At 47.6% G+C, this 16975-nt stretch overlaps 1 protein-coding gene across 1 annotated transcript in view; it reads right to left on the reverse strand.

Annotated features, from left to right (window-relative positions):
- Positions 1-16919, reverse strand: part of LIMD1 (LIM domain containing 1) — a 33561-nt gene extending 16642 nt beyond the window's left edge. The window contains 3 exon segments of the mRNA XM_042043464.1: positions 5758-5859; positions 15635-16553; positions 16555-16919. Coding sequence (XP_041899398.1) covers positions 5758-5859; positions 15635-16553; positions 16555-16794 — 1261 coding nt within the window. The 5' untranslated portion in view covers positions 16795-16919.
- Between the last annotated feature and the right edge of the window lie 56 nt (positions 16920-16975).

A 16975-nucleotide genomic window follows, 5' to 3' on the forward strand; every position in this document is an offset into this window, starting at 1 on the left:
CCCAAAATGCACCAAAACAAGGTGGCTGTCAAGAGCTGGCCTCCCACCCTGTCACCCAGTGACTCATCGAAACACACAGAGCCTCAGAGGAGGAAGGAGGGGGAGGCAAACTCTGTGACCTCAGTGAATGTAACTGTCATTGAAAAGACATGAGAGAGTAATTTTTAAATTTCTCTGGTTATGAAAGGGGCCTCAGTGCTTACTGAGACACTACTCAGAAAATTACTCACAGGTATCATTAAAACATTGCAAGAAACCCACTAAAATCTTTACAGCACAAATTAATCCTATGCCTGTTCTTAATAGAAAACAGTACTTTGAAGATGACACTATAAAACAAAAAGACCAGAAAGACTGGAAATTTATTCCACTAAAGATTTCAACCTTTCTTTTCTCCTCACGTTGTCCTAATAATTTCAGACTTTCAGCCAGCACTAAAACACATGCAATTGACTGAAACCACTATTACACTGATAAATCCCTGACTGCATTCCCTTGTGTGAGCTGAACACCTGTATCTTTCCATCAAGGATATCTACTGAGGACACCCGATCCATGCCAAAGCCCCTTCAGGTCAGGTCCCATATCACTGCTGCCCTGAAATCTGGCCAGGAGAGGAACAAGTACTGTCACCTTACTGTAAAACCTGCCCTGGCTTTTCTCAGCTATAGCAAGCACTTCTTCTGACAAACAACAGGATTTTTCACCAGTGAGCTGAGACTGAAGACAGCAAAACATAACAAAAAACCCATAAAAACATAAAAAAGTCAGCAAGAACATAACAGCAAATTAGACTGAAGCAGAAAAATGTGCTGATGAATTGCCTGTCCCCTAAACTGCACATCCAGACAACCTGAATATTTTTTGACACTACTTTTGCTAAAAAATTATATTGTTTACTATGCAGACTCTGGCATGATAATTTATTGAAGGGATCCTGAGGATGTATTACTGGCAATGCTTTGCACTCTCCACTCTGAAGATCTGCACATTTCTCAAGAGAGTTGATTGGTGGGGTGGTTTTTATCCAATTATAGGCAGTAAGTCCTGTCTCCACTAGAAGAGATGGCAGTTTCTGCATCTGAAGATAACCATACACATCCATGTGGCTGCGGGGAAATTCACTTGGCAAGGCTGGCTATCCTGCTGTCTGGGATTAAGTCACATGTGCAGAAAAAGGTGACTTTCTGCTTGTAAAATTATTTAATGGTGCCAATAAAAACCATGGCATTCTTGTTCTAGGAGTTACATACTAATACAGGACTTGTTTATTCAACATAATTAGCCCAAAGACACCAAGAGTTGCATTGCTCTAAGTAGCCATGCTTTATAATCACTGCAGCAAGACTAATTAGCCCAAGCAGAGAGCTATGCTTGTGGAAAATACTGCTTTGCTATCTTAGCTACCTAGCTTAGTAAATGACCCTTGATACCTCTAAACACAACTGTATTTTGAAATATTAAATAAAAAAACATATATACACAGAAGGTGGCAAGAAGCAGCCAGCTCGTGTGATTTCAAAGTCACTGGAACAGCAGCCTGTTAACCCCTACACTGAGATCAATATTAATCTGACTTTGCAAAAACAGAGAAGAAAAATAAGGTAATGCAGTGATGTCGACATGTCAAAGATTGAATTCTGTAATCTAGCAAAGCATGCAAGGTTTCCAACTCTTTGCAGTAAGGAGCCAAAATCTGGTCCTTATTTTGGCCCTCGTGTTGTAGTTCAACATCAAACCCTCCTTCAAATCACCTTGCAATCAGTTCTTTCTTTCTGACTTCCTTCCTCGCCTACTGATTTCCTTCACAGCCATCTCTAATGCTTCCCTTGCACTTTTTTAGCTTTCAGATTTCCTCTGAGGACCAAGTGGCTCAAGTGCAAGACCCTTCTGCTATAAATTACACTGCTAGCAGAGCTAAAAAGGTCTGTTTTCCAGGCAACCTGTGGCATTTGGATATAAGCTGGGCTGAATCCTGAAGAAAACACTGAAACACTAAAACTAAAACAGCAGGTTAGAGTGATACTGTCTAGTTAAATGTATATAATTTATAAGGTCTCCTTACTATCTAAACAGTAAATATCAACATCTGGAGACACATGTATCTTTTGTATTCTGAGGAGGTATAAAGTAGTAATTTAATTTAAATGGTTAATGTGTAACAAACTGTTTGATAGCTACAACTGTTCATCCAACAAGCTGCAAAACCCCCCCCAAACCCCAAGGCGGAAACTAACACCTTGAGCATGCAGGAAATAGCTCAAGGCGTTTGGAGGCCTTTTTTTTTTGTAACCTACTTTCATGGCCCTCCTGTAAAGCAAATATCATTTATTATTAATCCTGCAGAAAGAGCCTGAAGTTTTTTTCCTCTCCCTCTCTGAAAAAGGCTGCCTTGTTTGTGCCTCTGCCCTGTAACAAACAAGAAGATAAATGAGACATTTATGCCAAAGTAATAATTCTAAATCTGTTGGTTTGACCTCTAAGCCAAATTTTCTGCATTACATGCCATTGGCTCAGATAAGACAGTACATTTTTTTCCTGCCAAGTGAACCCTGTAGCATATGCACAGCCCTGTTCAACAAATTGGTCTATCATTTATCTCTGAACATAAGTGTATTGGGAAGCAGAGGGCAAAGGAAATTTGGCACTATGAGGTATCATCCCCTACATAACCCCTTGCTTCTTAGGCCCTCTTGATTTTCTCTGTCGGGGAAACCAGTGCACGTTTGGACACAAATCCAGCTAGGAGCAAAATTAGAAATCCTTGCTAAAATGAAAACAGCAGGACAGTGGTTATAAATATCTAGAGGACAATATGCTTTACCTTAATAGGTAATTTTGCATATTTTATTTATTGGAGTGGGGGATATTCAGTGTTCCACCAGAGCAGAAATTTTAGTATTGAAATCATGAGCAACCTTGACTTTTCCAAAGTCAAGTTTGTATTGGATGGTGTCCAAGATGAACTCCACTTGACCTTAAAAGCACTACTTACTTTTCAACTAGAAACCAGAGTTTCCACATAGGCTGCTCAAGATGTGCTTTGCAGCTAGACAGACAACACCATCCAAATATATATTTATTTTTCTGGCAGATAAAATGGTCTCATCACATTTACTGCAGTGACACAGGTGACAGAAAGGCTGCAGAGGGGCATGTGTCCTCTCTGGCTGAATGACAGAGTGCGTGCCCTTTATCCCCATAGCAGCTGATGGTCTGTGGGGCCGGGAAATTACTTTGGGCTGCGAAAGGGAGGATTCCCCTCAAGGAGGTTTCCTTCCTGAGTGCAGGGCAGGAGGGTATGTACCTCCCCAGGCAGCATCAGGCAGGCAGCCACAGTGCAGGGGTTTGATAACTCAGAAAGTCAGCCCAGCACAGGCCGGGCCACAAAGCCCCGGAGCAAGTGACTGGTGCATGAAGGCGCTGCAGACCACAGGGGCAGTGCAGGAAACCACCCCCTGCACTGAAGGGTTTCTTGCAAACCTTGCTGCTCATAGAAGTCTGTGCACATGAGGGAAAACACCACTACTGTGGGGGCCTCCCTCTGGCACCACTCTTTTTGGAGTGCTGGGAATCCCATGCCACCACACTCCTTCCCCTCCATCCACCCATGCCATATTGCCAGTTTCCACTGCCTCCAGTTTCCATTTTAGTGCAGCCACTGCCACAATGGGAAGGACTTGAGCTTTCATGATTACTCTTCCAAATGTAACAAGCTGATTTATGTTCTCACTTATATGCCCATGACTTGCGTTCCCCTTTTTTATGTTGTTTTGAAATACAGTATTTTCTACTGAGTGAAATATCCTTACTGCTCCCACACCCCTTGCTTTCCCCCCTCCCCCATCATTTTCACTAGCCTTGTTTTTTAATTTTACTTTCAGTTTGAAACCCTTTGCCCCAGCACATCTACTCAGCACATTTCTCAGTTGCAGCCTGGGTAAGAGAGAAAATGGGCTTCACTTTGCTAAACTTGGCTTCTTTCCACCTAAGCCTCACCTGACATCCACACCTTTTCATCCTGCACTGGAAACGTTTGGAAAGGGTTGACTTTTAGAATAAGCAGCAAATAGCTATTCTTTCAACCCTCACCAACCCACCTCATTAGAAATGGAATTAAACTAATTTTTAACCAAACACAGACAAACAAACACATAACCACAGATACCTCTGCAACCACAAGTACCATTCTAGTGCTGGTCTCCAAATAAAGACTGTAAAATTCATTTTAAAAGGAGGATCTAAAGTGTTCCTTTCTAAAGCACCAGTTGCACGGTAGTAATTTTAGAAATTTAAGACAGCTCAAACCTGCTGCTGGATTATTTTTAACAGGAGCTTTGGGTGCAAGGGCAGTTCAGAGACTGCCTGGCCCTAGAGGGCGAGAGGTAACTGAAGCAAAGCCCTGGCTGCAGCCAGGAATCTCTCCATGGGAGAAGATTCATTAATTTCAAATTAATTTTTAAGAGAGGACAGAAGAGTAAGCTGCTGACTTCTGAGCCTCTAGGAAACTGCCACTATATGCAAAAACCACTTTCTCTTTTCAGTTTTCCCATTTTCAGTCAGATGATGGTGAAATGCTCTACTAAAAGCATAGGTGAGGGAGGGCAGCTGGTGTAGGACAGCTGGGAAATGGGCATACTTCAAGGCTCAGCTGTTATTAAAAAGCATATACATCTTTCTATATTTATTCCGACTTTACAGCTCCAAATAAAACACATGCAGTCCTGATGAGTTTACAACTCTAAATACAGCTCAGGAGGAAAAACCCTAAGCCTCATCTGGGAAAACCAAACTCACACATACAAAAGCAGCAGAAGATTATTATTTTTTCTGCCACCACATATTCAACTATAGTTCTAAAAATACACTAGCGCTGGAGTTAAACCTAACAAAACAGAAAAACCACTGTCTTACAAATACAGCCATGATTTAAAATCAAGTGGCCTGTTCTTCACTCCAGCTCCATCACAGACCTTCTCGAAAAGCTGCTTAGGAGGATCCATACATTGCTGTACGCCCCAGCAAGCTCCAGATGTGGGTCTGACAAGCGACCCACAGGGAGCTCAGCAGGGCCAGCTGAACTATTTACTCTGCTTCTTGGGTAGATTTCACAGGGCTCATCATTGCTGCTCCCAGCCTGATACCTCTCCACAGTAACCAGTTCCCTTCCTGCATAAACCATAAACCAAGCCGTCAGAGACATGCCCCTCATCTCAGGGCATGGCTGCATTTCTCTGGAGAAAGAGAGAGCAAGATGTGTAACCTGGCTCATTCATGCACCTACATGCTTTGACTGGAGGTCTTTCAGAGGGTCAAAATGATTTTAGCAAGTAAAAGATAATTCTTGCAGCAAAAACACTGTCACTGGATTTACCATGCAGCAGCTTCATCTGAAAAGTAAAGCCTGCTGAGACAAAAAACATGCCAGCTAAGGCATACGCACTGCCACTTTGAAAAAATACTCTTGTAAGTAAGAAAATGTGGATATAACTGAGAGGCAGAGGAATGAAAACAACCATCCCCCATACCAGAAGCCCGGCACAATCCAAAATATCTTTTCTACATGCCTTGCAACAATCCATTCAAAAACAAACAGCAAGAACCACCACCAAGTCATATAGCTGCAGCAGACTCCAGCTGGCAGATAGTTTAATAACTGCTTTCTTTTTTTCCCCCCTTTACACCAGAAAAATGTTAAGCCCAAAGAGTTTGCTGCAGGGCCTGGCACCAGTGTCAGACCAGGCCAGGGATACTCACTGCAGGCTCCACAGGTGAAACAGCTGTCATGGTAGAGGTTGCCCATGGCCTGGCAAGCCTGGTTTGCTCCATACACGCCCTTGCTGCACTTCACACAGGTACCTGGAAGAGAGAAGAGGGAGACAGAGGTCACAAGCGGGACCTGGGGGGATGGCTGGGGTCACTGGTTGGGTGACAACACATGTAGCTCATCATGGTGGCTGAACAGCTTAGGACCAAGTGGTTCACTGAAGCCACAAGATGTAGGTGACATCACCATCACCTGCCCTGAGAGATGCTGTTAACAGTGGTCATGACGGTCATCAAACCTCCAGGGTGAAAGACTTTTGCAAAAGAATAAACTGCAAAAGAACAGTCCTGTCCGGGTGCAGTGACATCTCCTTCCTTCTCCCATCCTTCCTGACAACCTTTATATGTATCTAAACCTGCTTAAGGACCCTCACAAAAGCAGTGAGGATTAATGAGCGGTGCTCAGACCAGCAGTTTCTGCCACTTACTGTATAAGATAAGCTTGTTGGTTGCAACTGAGGTGAGGAAAACACGGATCTTCACTTAGGAGTGAATCATCCATTTCAGACCCCAGTTGTGCCTGCTGAAAGCCCTAATGATTTCCCAACAAAACAGAGCTAGACTACCTGACACCTACCTCTCTTACCGAGGAAAATGGCACATCAAGCCACTTTACTTACTTCAGGCATTACCCTGTGATTGTGACAGGCTGTTTTTAAAGTAGCATCACCCTTGAACTACCTCTAAATGAGAAACTTGAACCTCTGTTTAAGCAAATAAATAAGGGACAGTGTGAAGGAAAAACAGATGATGTGTTTCTGTCTCTGGTCTGTAGTGACTCCGATGTGACTTCACCTCCTCTCCTTGCACCACTATCCTGTCCCATTCATTCTGGCTCTTAAAATGCCTGGTCAAGGGACTGTCAGTCACACCTTGCTCCTACTGGCCCAGGAGGAGGGACAGCATCATCTTGGTGGAGATCCTTAGTTATGCTAAGGTTGGTAAACAAATCTTCACCTCTTTTGGGGCACTGCAAGCTCCAGAGCAATTGGAAAAGTCTGGAGAAAGTTAGGAAGAAGTCCACTGTGCTTATGACAGTGCTGAAAAGTAACTCAACTCTGACAGCACCAGGCTTGCACTGCCAGGGTGGGTAACAATTTCTTCCTGCAGCTGATAGCCATGGCCGTCAGTTTTCACACTCCATGGATAAAACCACTTGGGAGTCCCTTGCAGTAGCCTACACATGGCTGCTGAAAAGCTGACACTTGGTTTTTGCAGAGCAGACCTGGCTCTCCGTGCTGCAGCTGCCTGTGTGCATTCAACCAGCATGCTGAAAGCCGTCCCAGCGCTGTGCCAAGCCCCGCTGCACTCAGAGCCAGAGTCCAAACTGACACAAACCTGGAGAGAAGGCTGCAAGGAATAATTAGTTACTTTGTTTTGTCCAAATCCAACTCAAACTGAAATGCTCGCTTGGCTATGGGCCCACCCCAGCACTCAGGCTGGCACCAAGCGAGCAAAATTTCTGGTTCTTTTTGAACTGAGCAAGTTTATCTCATTTATTGAAAGAAACATTTTAAGAAAGATAAATTGTACAGGCATTAGAAAAAAGGTTAAACAAAAAGGTCAAGGCAGAGATAATAAAAAGTTGGCTTTTCAAATGGATGTGCTCTCCCAGGAATGCGCACATTCAGTGGCAGCCTGAGTTTCTGTGCAATGATCTGACACAAGAGCTAACGACTCAAAATTCCCTCTTGACTACAGCAATGCCGAGCAGAAAGTTTCGAGAGCAGAAAACCTGCCAATTTTCCACGACACCCACCAGGCTTTCCACAGAGCCGACATATTTATTGCACTGCAAGCTCTGCATTTTCCCCTTCTCCGTGCCAATGAGCGGCTGCTCCAGAAAACTTCACCAGCATGCTCCGATTTCCTCCTTTCCACAAAGCAGCCGGGTGAACCCTGACTGTGGATGAGCAGCAAGAAGAAGCAGGAGGCAGAAGGCACAGCAGCTGAGTGCAGGCACAGCACCCAGTAAAGATGCTGGCAGGTGTAAGCCACTATTAAGTACGCTAAAGCAAACCCCATGGAGGGCAGAAATTGCCTCTACCATGTCCTGTCTATCCCATCACGCTTCAGAGCGTAGGCATTGCCCCTCTGGGTTCCCCAACAGGACTGATCCTGCATGAACTGTCAAGGCTCCTGCATCTGTACCAAAACCTTCCTCCACCTCCCACTCTTCGACCACCCTGACCACCTTGCCACCTTTCTTTCAGTCCATGATCCATTTCACCACCTGATTAAAACCCTTTTACCCACTTCTTTCAATATTTAGGCCCCTAAAACATGGAAAATAAAGTCATGGAATGAAAGGGCTTTTAAAATAAAGACAATGTTTTCTGTAAAAACTGTAATGTGCTAAATTACTCAACTATGTAATAACCAGACATGCTATAAATATTCATACATATCCTGTGCCAAGGTTGACAATTGAAAAATGGCATTATGGCACATCTGAATCTAGTTTATGTTCTTACATGTATCTGCTAAATCTTACTTGAAAGCCTATTAAATCTCAGTAGCAAGTGAAAGTACTCTCTAAATAAGTTTTGGCTTTTTCCAGATATAATATTCTGAAGTATTTTAACCAACATACGTGAGCCTTCATCTCTAACTCTCAGCACACCTGTCCTGAAAGAGGGGGGAAAAAAAAGTGATTTTTATTGGCTTTTCCTTTCCACTTTTTTTCCCATTCACTCCCTGCTGTCACAATGAACCTGATCTTTTCGCTTAGGCTATGCAAGGAAAAAGCAAGGAAAAACCTGTTGCTGATGGCAGCCAGCCGCTGAGGTTGGCAGCACATGTGCAGAGCCAGCTGATGGAAGCCAGAGCAGCCAGGGCCACCTCCAACCCCATCCCACTGCAAAACGGGCTCTGCGCCCTGCTCCACGCCAGCTCCAACGGCTACTTCCCGAAACAGTGCTGACTGTGCTTTCTGCTGGTGTTAAAATGTCAGCAGCATCACTCCAGCCCCACATGCCACTGACACTAGTCAGCAATTCCGGGTAGTTTTCTTGGCATGGAGTGGCTTTTAGCAAAAACTTCTGTCCTCAGTGTGAAGCAGAGGGATCCTGAGCAGCCACAGTTCAGCAAGATCCCTGACTCCTGCGCTTGGTAACTTTGCCACTCGTTACAAGTGTTTATGCAAGCACCAATCCCAGCAGATATCCTCTCTGAAATTACGGTTTTTAACCTTAGACAACATTATTAAGAAGAAATGACAGGTTTCTCTTTTACCACCAGGATGACAAACCCAAACCACCACACATGTACAGCACCACTAAATTCATGCCCGAGCGCACAGGCAGAATGGTAGCCAGATATGGGAAGGGAAAGAGATGGAAATTGCTGATTTCTGCTCAATTTCTGCCGGCAGGGCAGCCGGCCCCGGACAACAAAGAAATCTCTGTTCCCTTTCACATCATGCAGCAAGCAACCGCCCGTGCTGCAGCTGAGAGTCTGAACAAAGGGACCTTTGGAACAGAGCTGGGACCGAAAACATGCCCTGTAAGCCACTTCCCAGCACTTGCCACACTCCAACTCAGCACTGCAGACCAGAAGGGCTGTCACCAGGAGCAGCCTTGGCTCATGTGATCCAACAGGTTGGATGCAGACTTCTAGGGCTGCTAGAAATGAAAGCGAACCCGGTACTCATTCTGAAATGTCAGTCCCACCCTCAAAATTCAACAAGTGCATTTCCATTTACCACCAGACTCAAAGGCCCTGGAGACATTTTTTCCTCCAAGTGCTGCTATTTCACACTCACCAGAAGGAGTTTAGTTACTTACTGTATCCAACTCACTAAAATTTCAACACAAGCCATGCTGAACAGCAGCATTTTCTGGGACTGGTTGGTATGATTTATTTCCAAATTTCAGACAACATCGATCTACAGACCAAGACCACAGTTCTTCCAGCAGCACCTCCCTTCTCAGCAACATACAGCACAGCCAAGCTTTCCAACACGTGCTCCTGGTTGGGTTTACTAATATTGTCACTTCATTTTGAATGGCCAAATGTGACAGTGCTTCAGTGGTGAGATTTCTCGCCATGCCAATTTGGTCCCAAGTAAGAGGAATGCAGCAGCAGGATGATTCTGGTGGTGTGGGTCTGCATGTGGCTAATCCAGAAACAGCAAGTCTGTCCTACCCTTCCACATACTCTCTGCAAGCCACATTGCCACAATGAGATTGATTGACTCTTCTCCATCAGATGTAACTGTTTTTTGCCCCCTCCTTACAGGAGGCTGGATTTATGCTGAAGAACCCCCAGCTGAACTTAGAAGAACCCCCCAGGAGTCTTTGCACCTCTGGTGTCATCATTCCCATCATCCCCCATGTGTCCACACATGCACACAGCTAATCCAGAAGTAGACCCTGATCCCTCTTGGCAGAAGGTGTACCTTCACAAGTGTCCTCGCCATTAGAACTCTGCTTGATACTCTGACAAGAGGACCCTCTGCAGGTACAGCTGCTGTGTTTCCAACCCACCTTTTTATCCCAGGAGAACCAAGCCCTCCACTTGCATACATGTGTTTCAAAGAATGTCTGCTGAGAAAAGCCTTCACCCTGTCATACACAATGAGATGCTTAGTTCTCCCGGTTTTACTTTAGAATTTCTCTGGAACATGAACCCACCTTCCCATGGCTCACCTTAATCAAGTAAATCCTACCTCAGACTCTAAATTACACACATTGCATGCCTTGCTACGCCACTTATCCTCTGCTGAGCAATAACTCGTGCTGGAGAGGTGATTTCAAGGAGATCTGGAGGCCCGGGTGAGACAGGAAAACCTGGCAGATTGGTTCCATTCACCACTGAGTAACTGGGTTGTCTGTACAAAGATGGACAGGTACTCCCTGCCCAAAGAATCACAGAGTCGGTAGACAAAGGTTTTCTGTACCCTTTTTCATGCCATGTTCTTGACCCCCAACCTTGCTGCAGACCTTCATGTACACACTGCCAGTGAAGGACAAAAATGCCACCAAACTCACGTCAGTGACATTTTAAGTACCTTATAGTGATGTCAGAGATTATGCCACATGAATGAGGCTCCTTATTCCTTTCAGTTCCCACTCGTACTGTATCTGGGCTGAAAGCCTGGTTGCTCCTCTGCCTCAACTCCTTGCTTTTTCTTTCCTTTTGGTAGACTTTTCCTTAGCTTGCAAACTCAGCTGAGCTCCCAAGAGGAAGGCAGGAGAAGCACATACTGCTGTAATCTTGAAGAGCCATATTTCAGGCCAGTACTTATTTGCTTGGTTCCTTGCAGTGAGATAAGCTTTGCAATCTGTACACACCCACTACCAAGTGCCGTGATCCTTCCAGCTTTCCTTGTTCCACCAGGACCTGTCTCTCCCTGCCTCCCCTCCTCTCCGCTGCAGGCAGGTGTCTCCTTTCAGCTTTGGTACTCTCCCACGAGAAGGTAGCAAAGGATGCCTCTGCTCATTCTCAGTGGAAATGGCACTGTCATCATCACCCACAGACAAAACAGACTTGGAGGAACTTTCATTTTAATCAGAAATTCTCCACTTGTCAGCCCTGAGATTACCTTTGCTGCACACAAAGCATCCTGGTGCCCCGCCATCAGCAGGGCTCAGTAAAGTCCCTGGATGTGTACAGCCCCAAAGTTACATGAATTGAGGTTTCAGCAGTGGTGAAATGTTGCATATAGGTAAAACCTTATAAAATGAAGGCCTTGTTGCCTTTGTAAAATCATGGCTCAGGCCTGTTACTTTGGCTAAGTAGAAAAGGATTGTGGGAAAGAGACACATCTGAATTAGGGGTAGAAAAACATGCTGCGTGACCGTCGCATGCTCACATGGTGGTGTATGGTTTGTTATGCCTTAAAACTATGTAAACTGCTAACTGGCTAACTGCTTAAAAAGGCCTGGTTTTTGCAATAAACAAGCTCCCTCTTGCACCTGCCTGGAGACTCCGTGTTGTTTCATATCCCAACAGTGAAACACTAATTCCACTGTGCACTATGCTTCCAAAGAAGCTGGCCTTTGAGCTGCTCACACCCATTCAGAGGTGCTGGGATTCCAGGTCTCCACAGGGCTCAGCAGTTCAGCTACTGCTCTGCTTCTGCCAAGGGGAAAAAAATCTGCAGACTTTGCTATGAGATATTCTCTGCCTGACTGCTGGGAAGCATCCCAGCTTTTCACTGCAAAACAAGATGCCCAGGGCCCTCCTAAAACACCCGCAGCATATCAGCTCTGCTGTAAATAACAAGAAAGCCAGAATACAACACCTAACAAATATTTATGACATGAAAACTATTCATAAAAATGATTTTATAAAAAGCTCTTGGTAAGGGTGTAGCTAATCCTCATCAGGTGGAGATTTCCATCTAGCTGTATGAAAAAAAGCACTGCTAAAAACGTGACGCTACATGTTACACCTCTAAAAGCACCCATCTGTGCCTGCAAATGCACAGATGTCAAACCTCCCTGCAGACCACAGCACATCTCAGCCTCGCCCCTCCTCTACCAAGTCACTTCCAGGCAGTGCAGGCAGATGCTCAGTTTGGTTGTGAATCTGCCTGGCTCTCACCTGAAAACTCATCAGATAAATTCAGTCCTTGGGATGGTGCTGCTTCACCTAATCCTAAACATTTGGGTGGTGCTAACAAAGGATTTGCAACTCGCCTGATCACTCCTATTTAATCTTCTGTATTGCCAAGGGGAGATGAAGGCTGATGCACCCAAAGGAACACCATGGAAAATCAGTGGGATTTGGGCACCTTATTCCTGAATGTTCCCTGGAAATAATACACCAAAACCTAAATACATCCTAAGCTAGCTTCCAGTGACACCTCCCAGGGACATGGGGTCCCTTCTCTGCTGCATGAGAACCAGACTCTCTAGGGAGCAACTTCAGCTTTTCCTTCCCCAGGCAAAAGACCTGGGTGATACCTGAGACTCCCTATGTCCTCCTTGAGAGCCCACATAAATCAAGTCAGCACTTCAAAAGCCCTCTTGGAGAACAGAAATTCCTCCAGAGACATGTGCAGCCCATGCAGCTAACATGTAGGCTACTATTTAAGAAAAAAAAAAAGGAAAAAAAACCAGAGAGAATTCTTGGCTTTGTTTGCTTCTTTCCTTTCACTTATTACACCTACTTGGAGTAGACAAAACCATTTTGCACAGCAAGTTGGTGCTGATAGATAAGACTGCTATTCCTCAGCACAGCATCCTACCTGTATTTTGCCTAGTCCCTGGCTTATCCTTTCCTAGGCTTTCATTTACAAGCGCACGTTTTCACGTAGTGAAGGAGAAAGCAGTTCCTTTACTGTGATCAGAATTAATTGTTCATTATAAACATCTGGTCCTGACTGAGACAGACTGAAGGACAATATGTTAACTTGACAAACAGATCCATCTTCAAAAATATCCCCTTATTACAAAAGCAGCACACAAAATTAGGAGAACTGAAAACATTTTTTTACATTGGTCACTTTTACGTTAGTCCTGGTTTCATTTCCTGGCTCTGATGAACTTCAAAGCTGCTGCAATAGACTTCCCTCCACTGGGGGAAAAGTCTGCAGCAAAACAAACTATTGATCCTTTTTATCACTATTGCATAAAAGTGTTCCTTTTACATCCTAAAGTTTGGTAGCTTGAGGGTAGGGCATAGCAAAAAATAATTGAGAAGACCAGCCATGCTCTTTATTCCTTCAAAGGACATAAGGTAACTGTGCAAAAAATGAAAATAAAAGTGAGAAAGAGGGGGAGAGGAGGAGGCCCAGAATTAAAATACTTCAATACTTGCTCCTTCCTGTTCCTTGGTCCTCAGCAGGGCAGATCTGCTGAACCTTCCCCTGCCAAGCTGAGGATCCACAAAACTTTTTCCTCTGCCATGACTGCGTAATTTCTTTTTTTCCTCTCCCTCTCCTCCTTCCCAAATTTCTCAGACATTACACCCTGGTGCAAAATCTCCGGCCAGGAGGATGTCAAAACACCTCACTGGGGATCAGGCAGCCTCCGTGTCTCCTCCCTCCCTGGGGCTCACTGCTAACTCAGCCACCTGACCAGCCGGGCTCTCCGTGCTGCCAGAAATACTCCTGCTTCACTATGAATCTCCCACAGGACAAAAGCCTCCTCCTGCCTAGCATCCGTATTTTGAGACAAAAATGTAGAAGTAATCTAACCATCAGCTGTGCTCCTCCGCCTCCTCAGCCCGTCCCCAGGCACACTTTGGATGAGGTACGACCTAGCCGGCTTACATGCACTGTGAGAAGAAGACACGACAGGGTCTGTTGGAGAGACCCCTGACACCTCTCCAGTGGAGCTGAATGTCACCTCCAGAAAAACATTCCCATTTTTCAGCACCGCCTCCCACGAGTCTGCTGCCCCAGCCCCATCTCCATTATCAGCTCCTTGCCATGGCATCCAGCCCCCCGCCCCCCGACGAGGCTCCCTGAGCTCGTTCAAACCGCGCGCTTCCTGCACAGGACAGAAAGTGCCAAAACTTGGTTTTGGGCCAAAACACCGTGAGTAGAGCAGCTCAACACATCACTTTCCTGCGACAGGATAAAAAATGCCCCTGCCCTGCCACAGGGCTTAATCCAGTCTCGGATACCAAGATAAACAACCCCAGCGCAGTCCTTTGCGGGCAAGTCCCCCCGCCTGCTGCCAAGAAACACATTTTGTTATGCAATCTGCAGCTGAGTGCTCGGTGGTCCCTCCAGCTACATCCCCAAAGCTCGGTGTGAAGCTCTTGCGTGGCTCAGACCACCACTGAGCCACCCACCAACCCCACCAGACAGGACCCTGTGCAACAGCACCTGTGCAGGCTGAGATGCAAACCCTTCCTCAGCACCAGGCTGAAGAGTTTAATCTGTCCCTGCTCTACTTCTGTGACTGCGAGTCTAAAATCATGAGGAAAATCCATACACCTGGCCTGCTCTCATCGTTTCTTAAGTTAACCATGGAGTTTCCAGCCTTCCCAGCAACTCGGGGTTTCCCTCTCCCAAAAGCTGAACTATCTTATCTGCTGTTAAATTGTGAAGTGGCACAGCAGGGAAAGGAAACACTCAATTTGCCCCTGACCTCCCGCCATCCTGGGGTAGCAAATCAATTTAATCCAGGACATTTAAATATTCTCATTGGGAGATCTTCGCATATAAGTGGTTCCTTTTCACTGCCAAGTGCCAGCGATAACTTCTGGTGGTGGTATGGACTCCTCACAGACCCAAGATTTAGGCAAGAATGTACGTACTGCCTGCTTTTCTGCCATCTTCAGGATGCACCAATCCTTTCACTGCTGATGGGAACCAGCACCTGGGGGCAGAGGGAAATACTGGCAACTTTGGGAAACCACTGCCCTCCCCATCCCCAAGCTACTTCTCTCTTTCCTGAGCTCCATGCCCTTCTCCATGACTGCAGCCTATGCAGGCACAACTCCTCTGCAGGCTGGATGGCTGCCTTCCCACCCACACGTGGTCGAGATGCATCCTTGTAAGACACAGAGACCCAGGAGTACTGTCAAGAAAAGTTAAGTGCCTCCCTGCTGGCAATGAAGGGCACTTCAAAATATGCTGTTCCAGCTTCTTCCCAGCACTGCCCTCCCCAAAGCTGCTAAACTACCTTTGCTTTAAAATTAGAGATGTAGGATTAAAGAAAAATGTGTAGCAGGAGGAAGAGCTTCCAATCCCTGTGATAAGTAAAAGTTAAATTAAAAAAACCTGCTCTGGGCAACTGACGGAGCACAACCAAGCAGCTGTACAGGCAAATGCAATCCTGCAGGTCTGAACCCCGCCGTGACACTGCAGTGAGCCCTCCTCGTGCCGACGGGAGGACTGCTTCCTTACCAAAGTAATCGGCCTTTGGCCGAGCATCCATCTCCTGCTCCAGGCGCTGGGTCAGTGCCTCCAGCTTCAGCTCGGCCGCCGACGGCCCTTGCTCCGGCTGCGGAAGGAGGGTCTGGCAGGGTAGCTTCACCTTTGCTGTGCTGGAGACATCCAGGTGCCCAGAGTCTGACCGTGGCCCGCTCACGCCCTCCGGGAAAAGCATCTGCGGCGCGTTGGGAGCCACCACCCCTCGTGAGGCCAGGCGCGAGGAGCCCGGCTCAGCATTCCCACTGCTGCTGGCGGGCCTGTGGTTCTGACCGTGGGCCACGAAGTGACCGCCTGGGCTGGGGTAGGCAGCGGCGTGCTGGTATTCCACATTGGGAGCAGCGGGTGCGGAGCCTGGTGGGAAGGACAGCGAGACACCCTGGTACCACAGCTGGCTGCCTTCTCCTCCGGCTTTGGGACCGCAGGGCTCAGCGGAGCCCGAAAACCCTCGTGTGGGCTGCGCTGGGGGTGCCGAGAAGGATGAGGACCTCTGCTGTGGCGCGGGCTCCTCTGGCCCCACCGAGGGTGCCGGTGGGGTCCCGGCGTTTGAGAAGGAGGAGGACCTCTGTCCGGCTGGCATCGGGTCACGGCCCCCGACACCTCGCCTCCCCTCGCCGCCGTTCTCCTGCCCGCCGCGGCAGGGCTGGGGCTCGCCGGGGCTCCCAGCCTGTTGCTCCCCGCGCCCCGGGCCGGGCTGTGAGCCCCCCACTCTGGGGATCCTGTCGGGCTCCGCTTCCCAGCCCCGGCGCCCGGCCTGGCTCCCTGGGGCCTCGGCACGTGCGCCGCTGTCTCCGAAGCCCCGTTCCCCTCCCTCGCAGAGCCTCGCTCGCGGCCCCTCGGCGGCGGGGGGCGGCTTGGAACCCCGCGCCACCGGCGGGCTGGGACGGGGGGGGGTGGAAGGCGGCAGCCCCTCCGTTCATCGCGGCCATCAGCATCTCCTCCTGCTGCTGCTGCTGCTGCTGCTGGAGGTGGATCTTGGCCATCTTGGTGGCGAACACCCGCCTGGTCTCCTCGAACTCGGGGTTGTTGCCGGCAGCTTTGTCCACCCGAAAGAGACCGTCCTTGGAGGCCTCGTACATGTTGAGGTCCTCGATGAACTTGCTGGCTTCCAGGCCCAGATCGTCGTACTTGTCCATCCTGCCCGGCTTAGCGGGAAGACCCCCGCCTTCTTCCTCCTCCCCTCCTCTCCTCTTTCCCGCCGGGATCGAGGCAGCGCCGGCAGCGGCACCCGCTCCGTCCGGCCGCGCTCCCGCCGCGCCCGTCCCCGCCGGGGGCGTGGCTGTGGGCGCGGAGCGGAGGCGCGGCCACCCCGCCCCG

This window comes from Corvus kubaryi, unplaced genomic scaffold, assembly GCF_017639235.1.
Source record: "Corvus kubaryi isolate FWS band 111438036 unplaced genomic scaffold, C.kubaryi_AGA036_p1.0 37398, whole genome shotgun sequence".
In the NCBI taxonomy this organism is placed as follows: domain Eukaryota; kingdom Metazoa; phylum Chordata; class Aves; order Passeriformes; family Corvidae; genus Corvus; species Corvus kubaryi.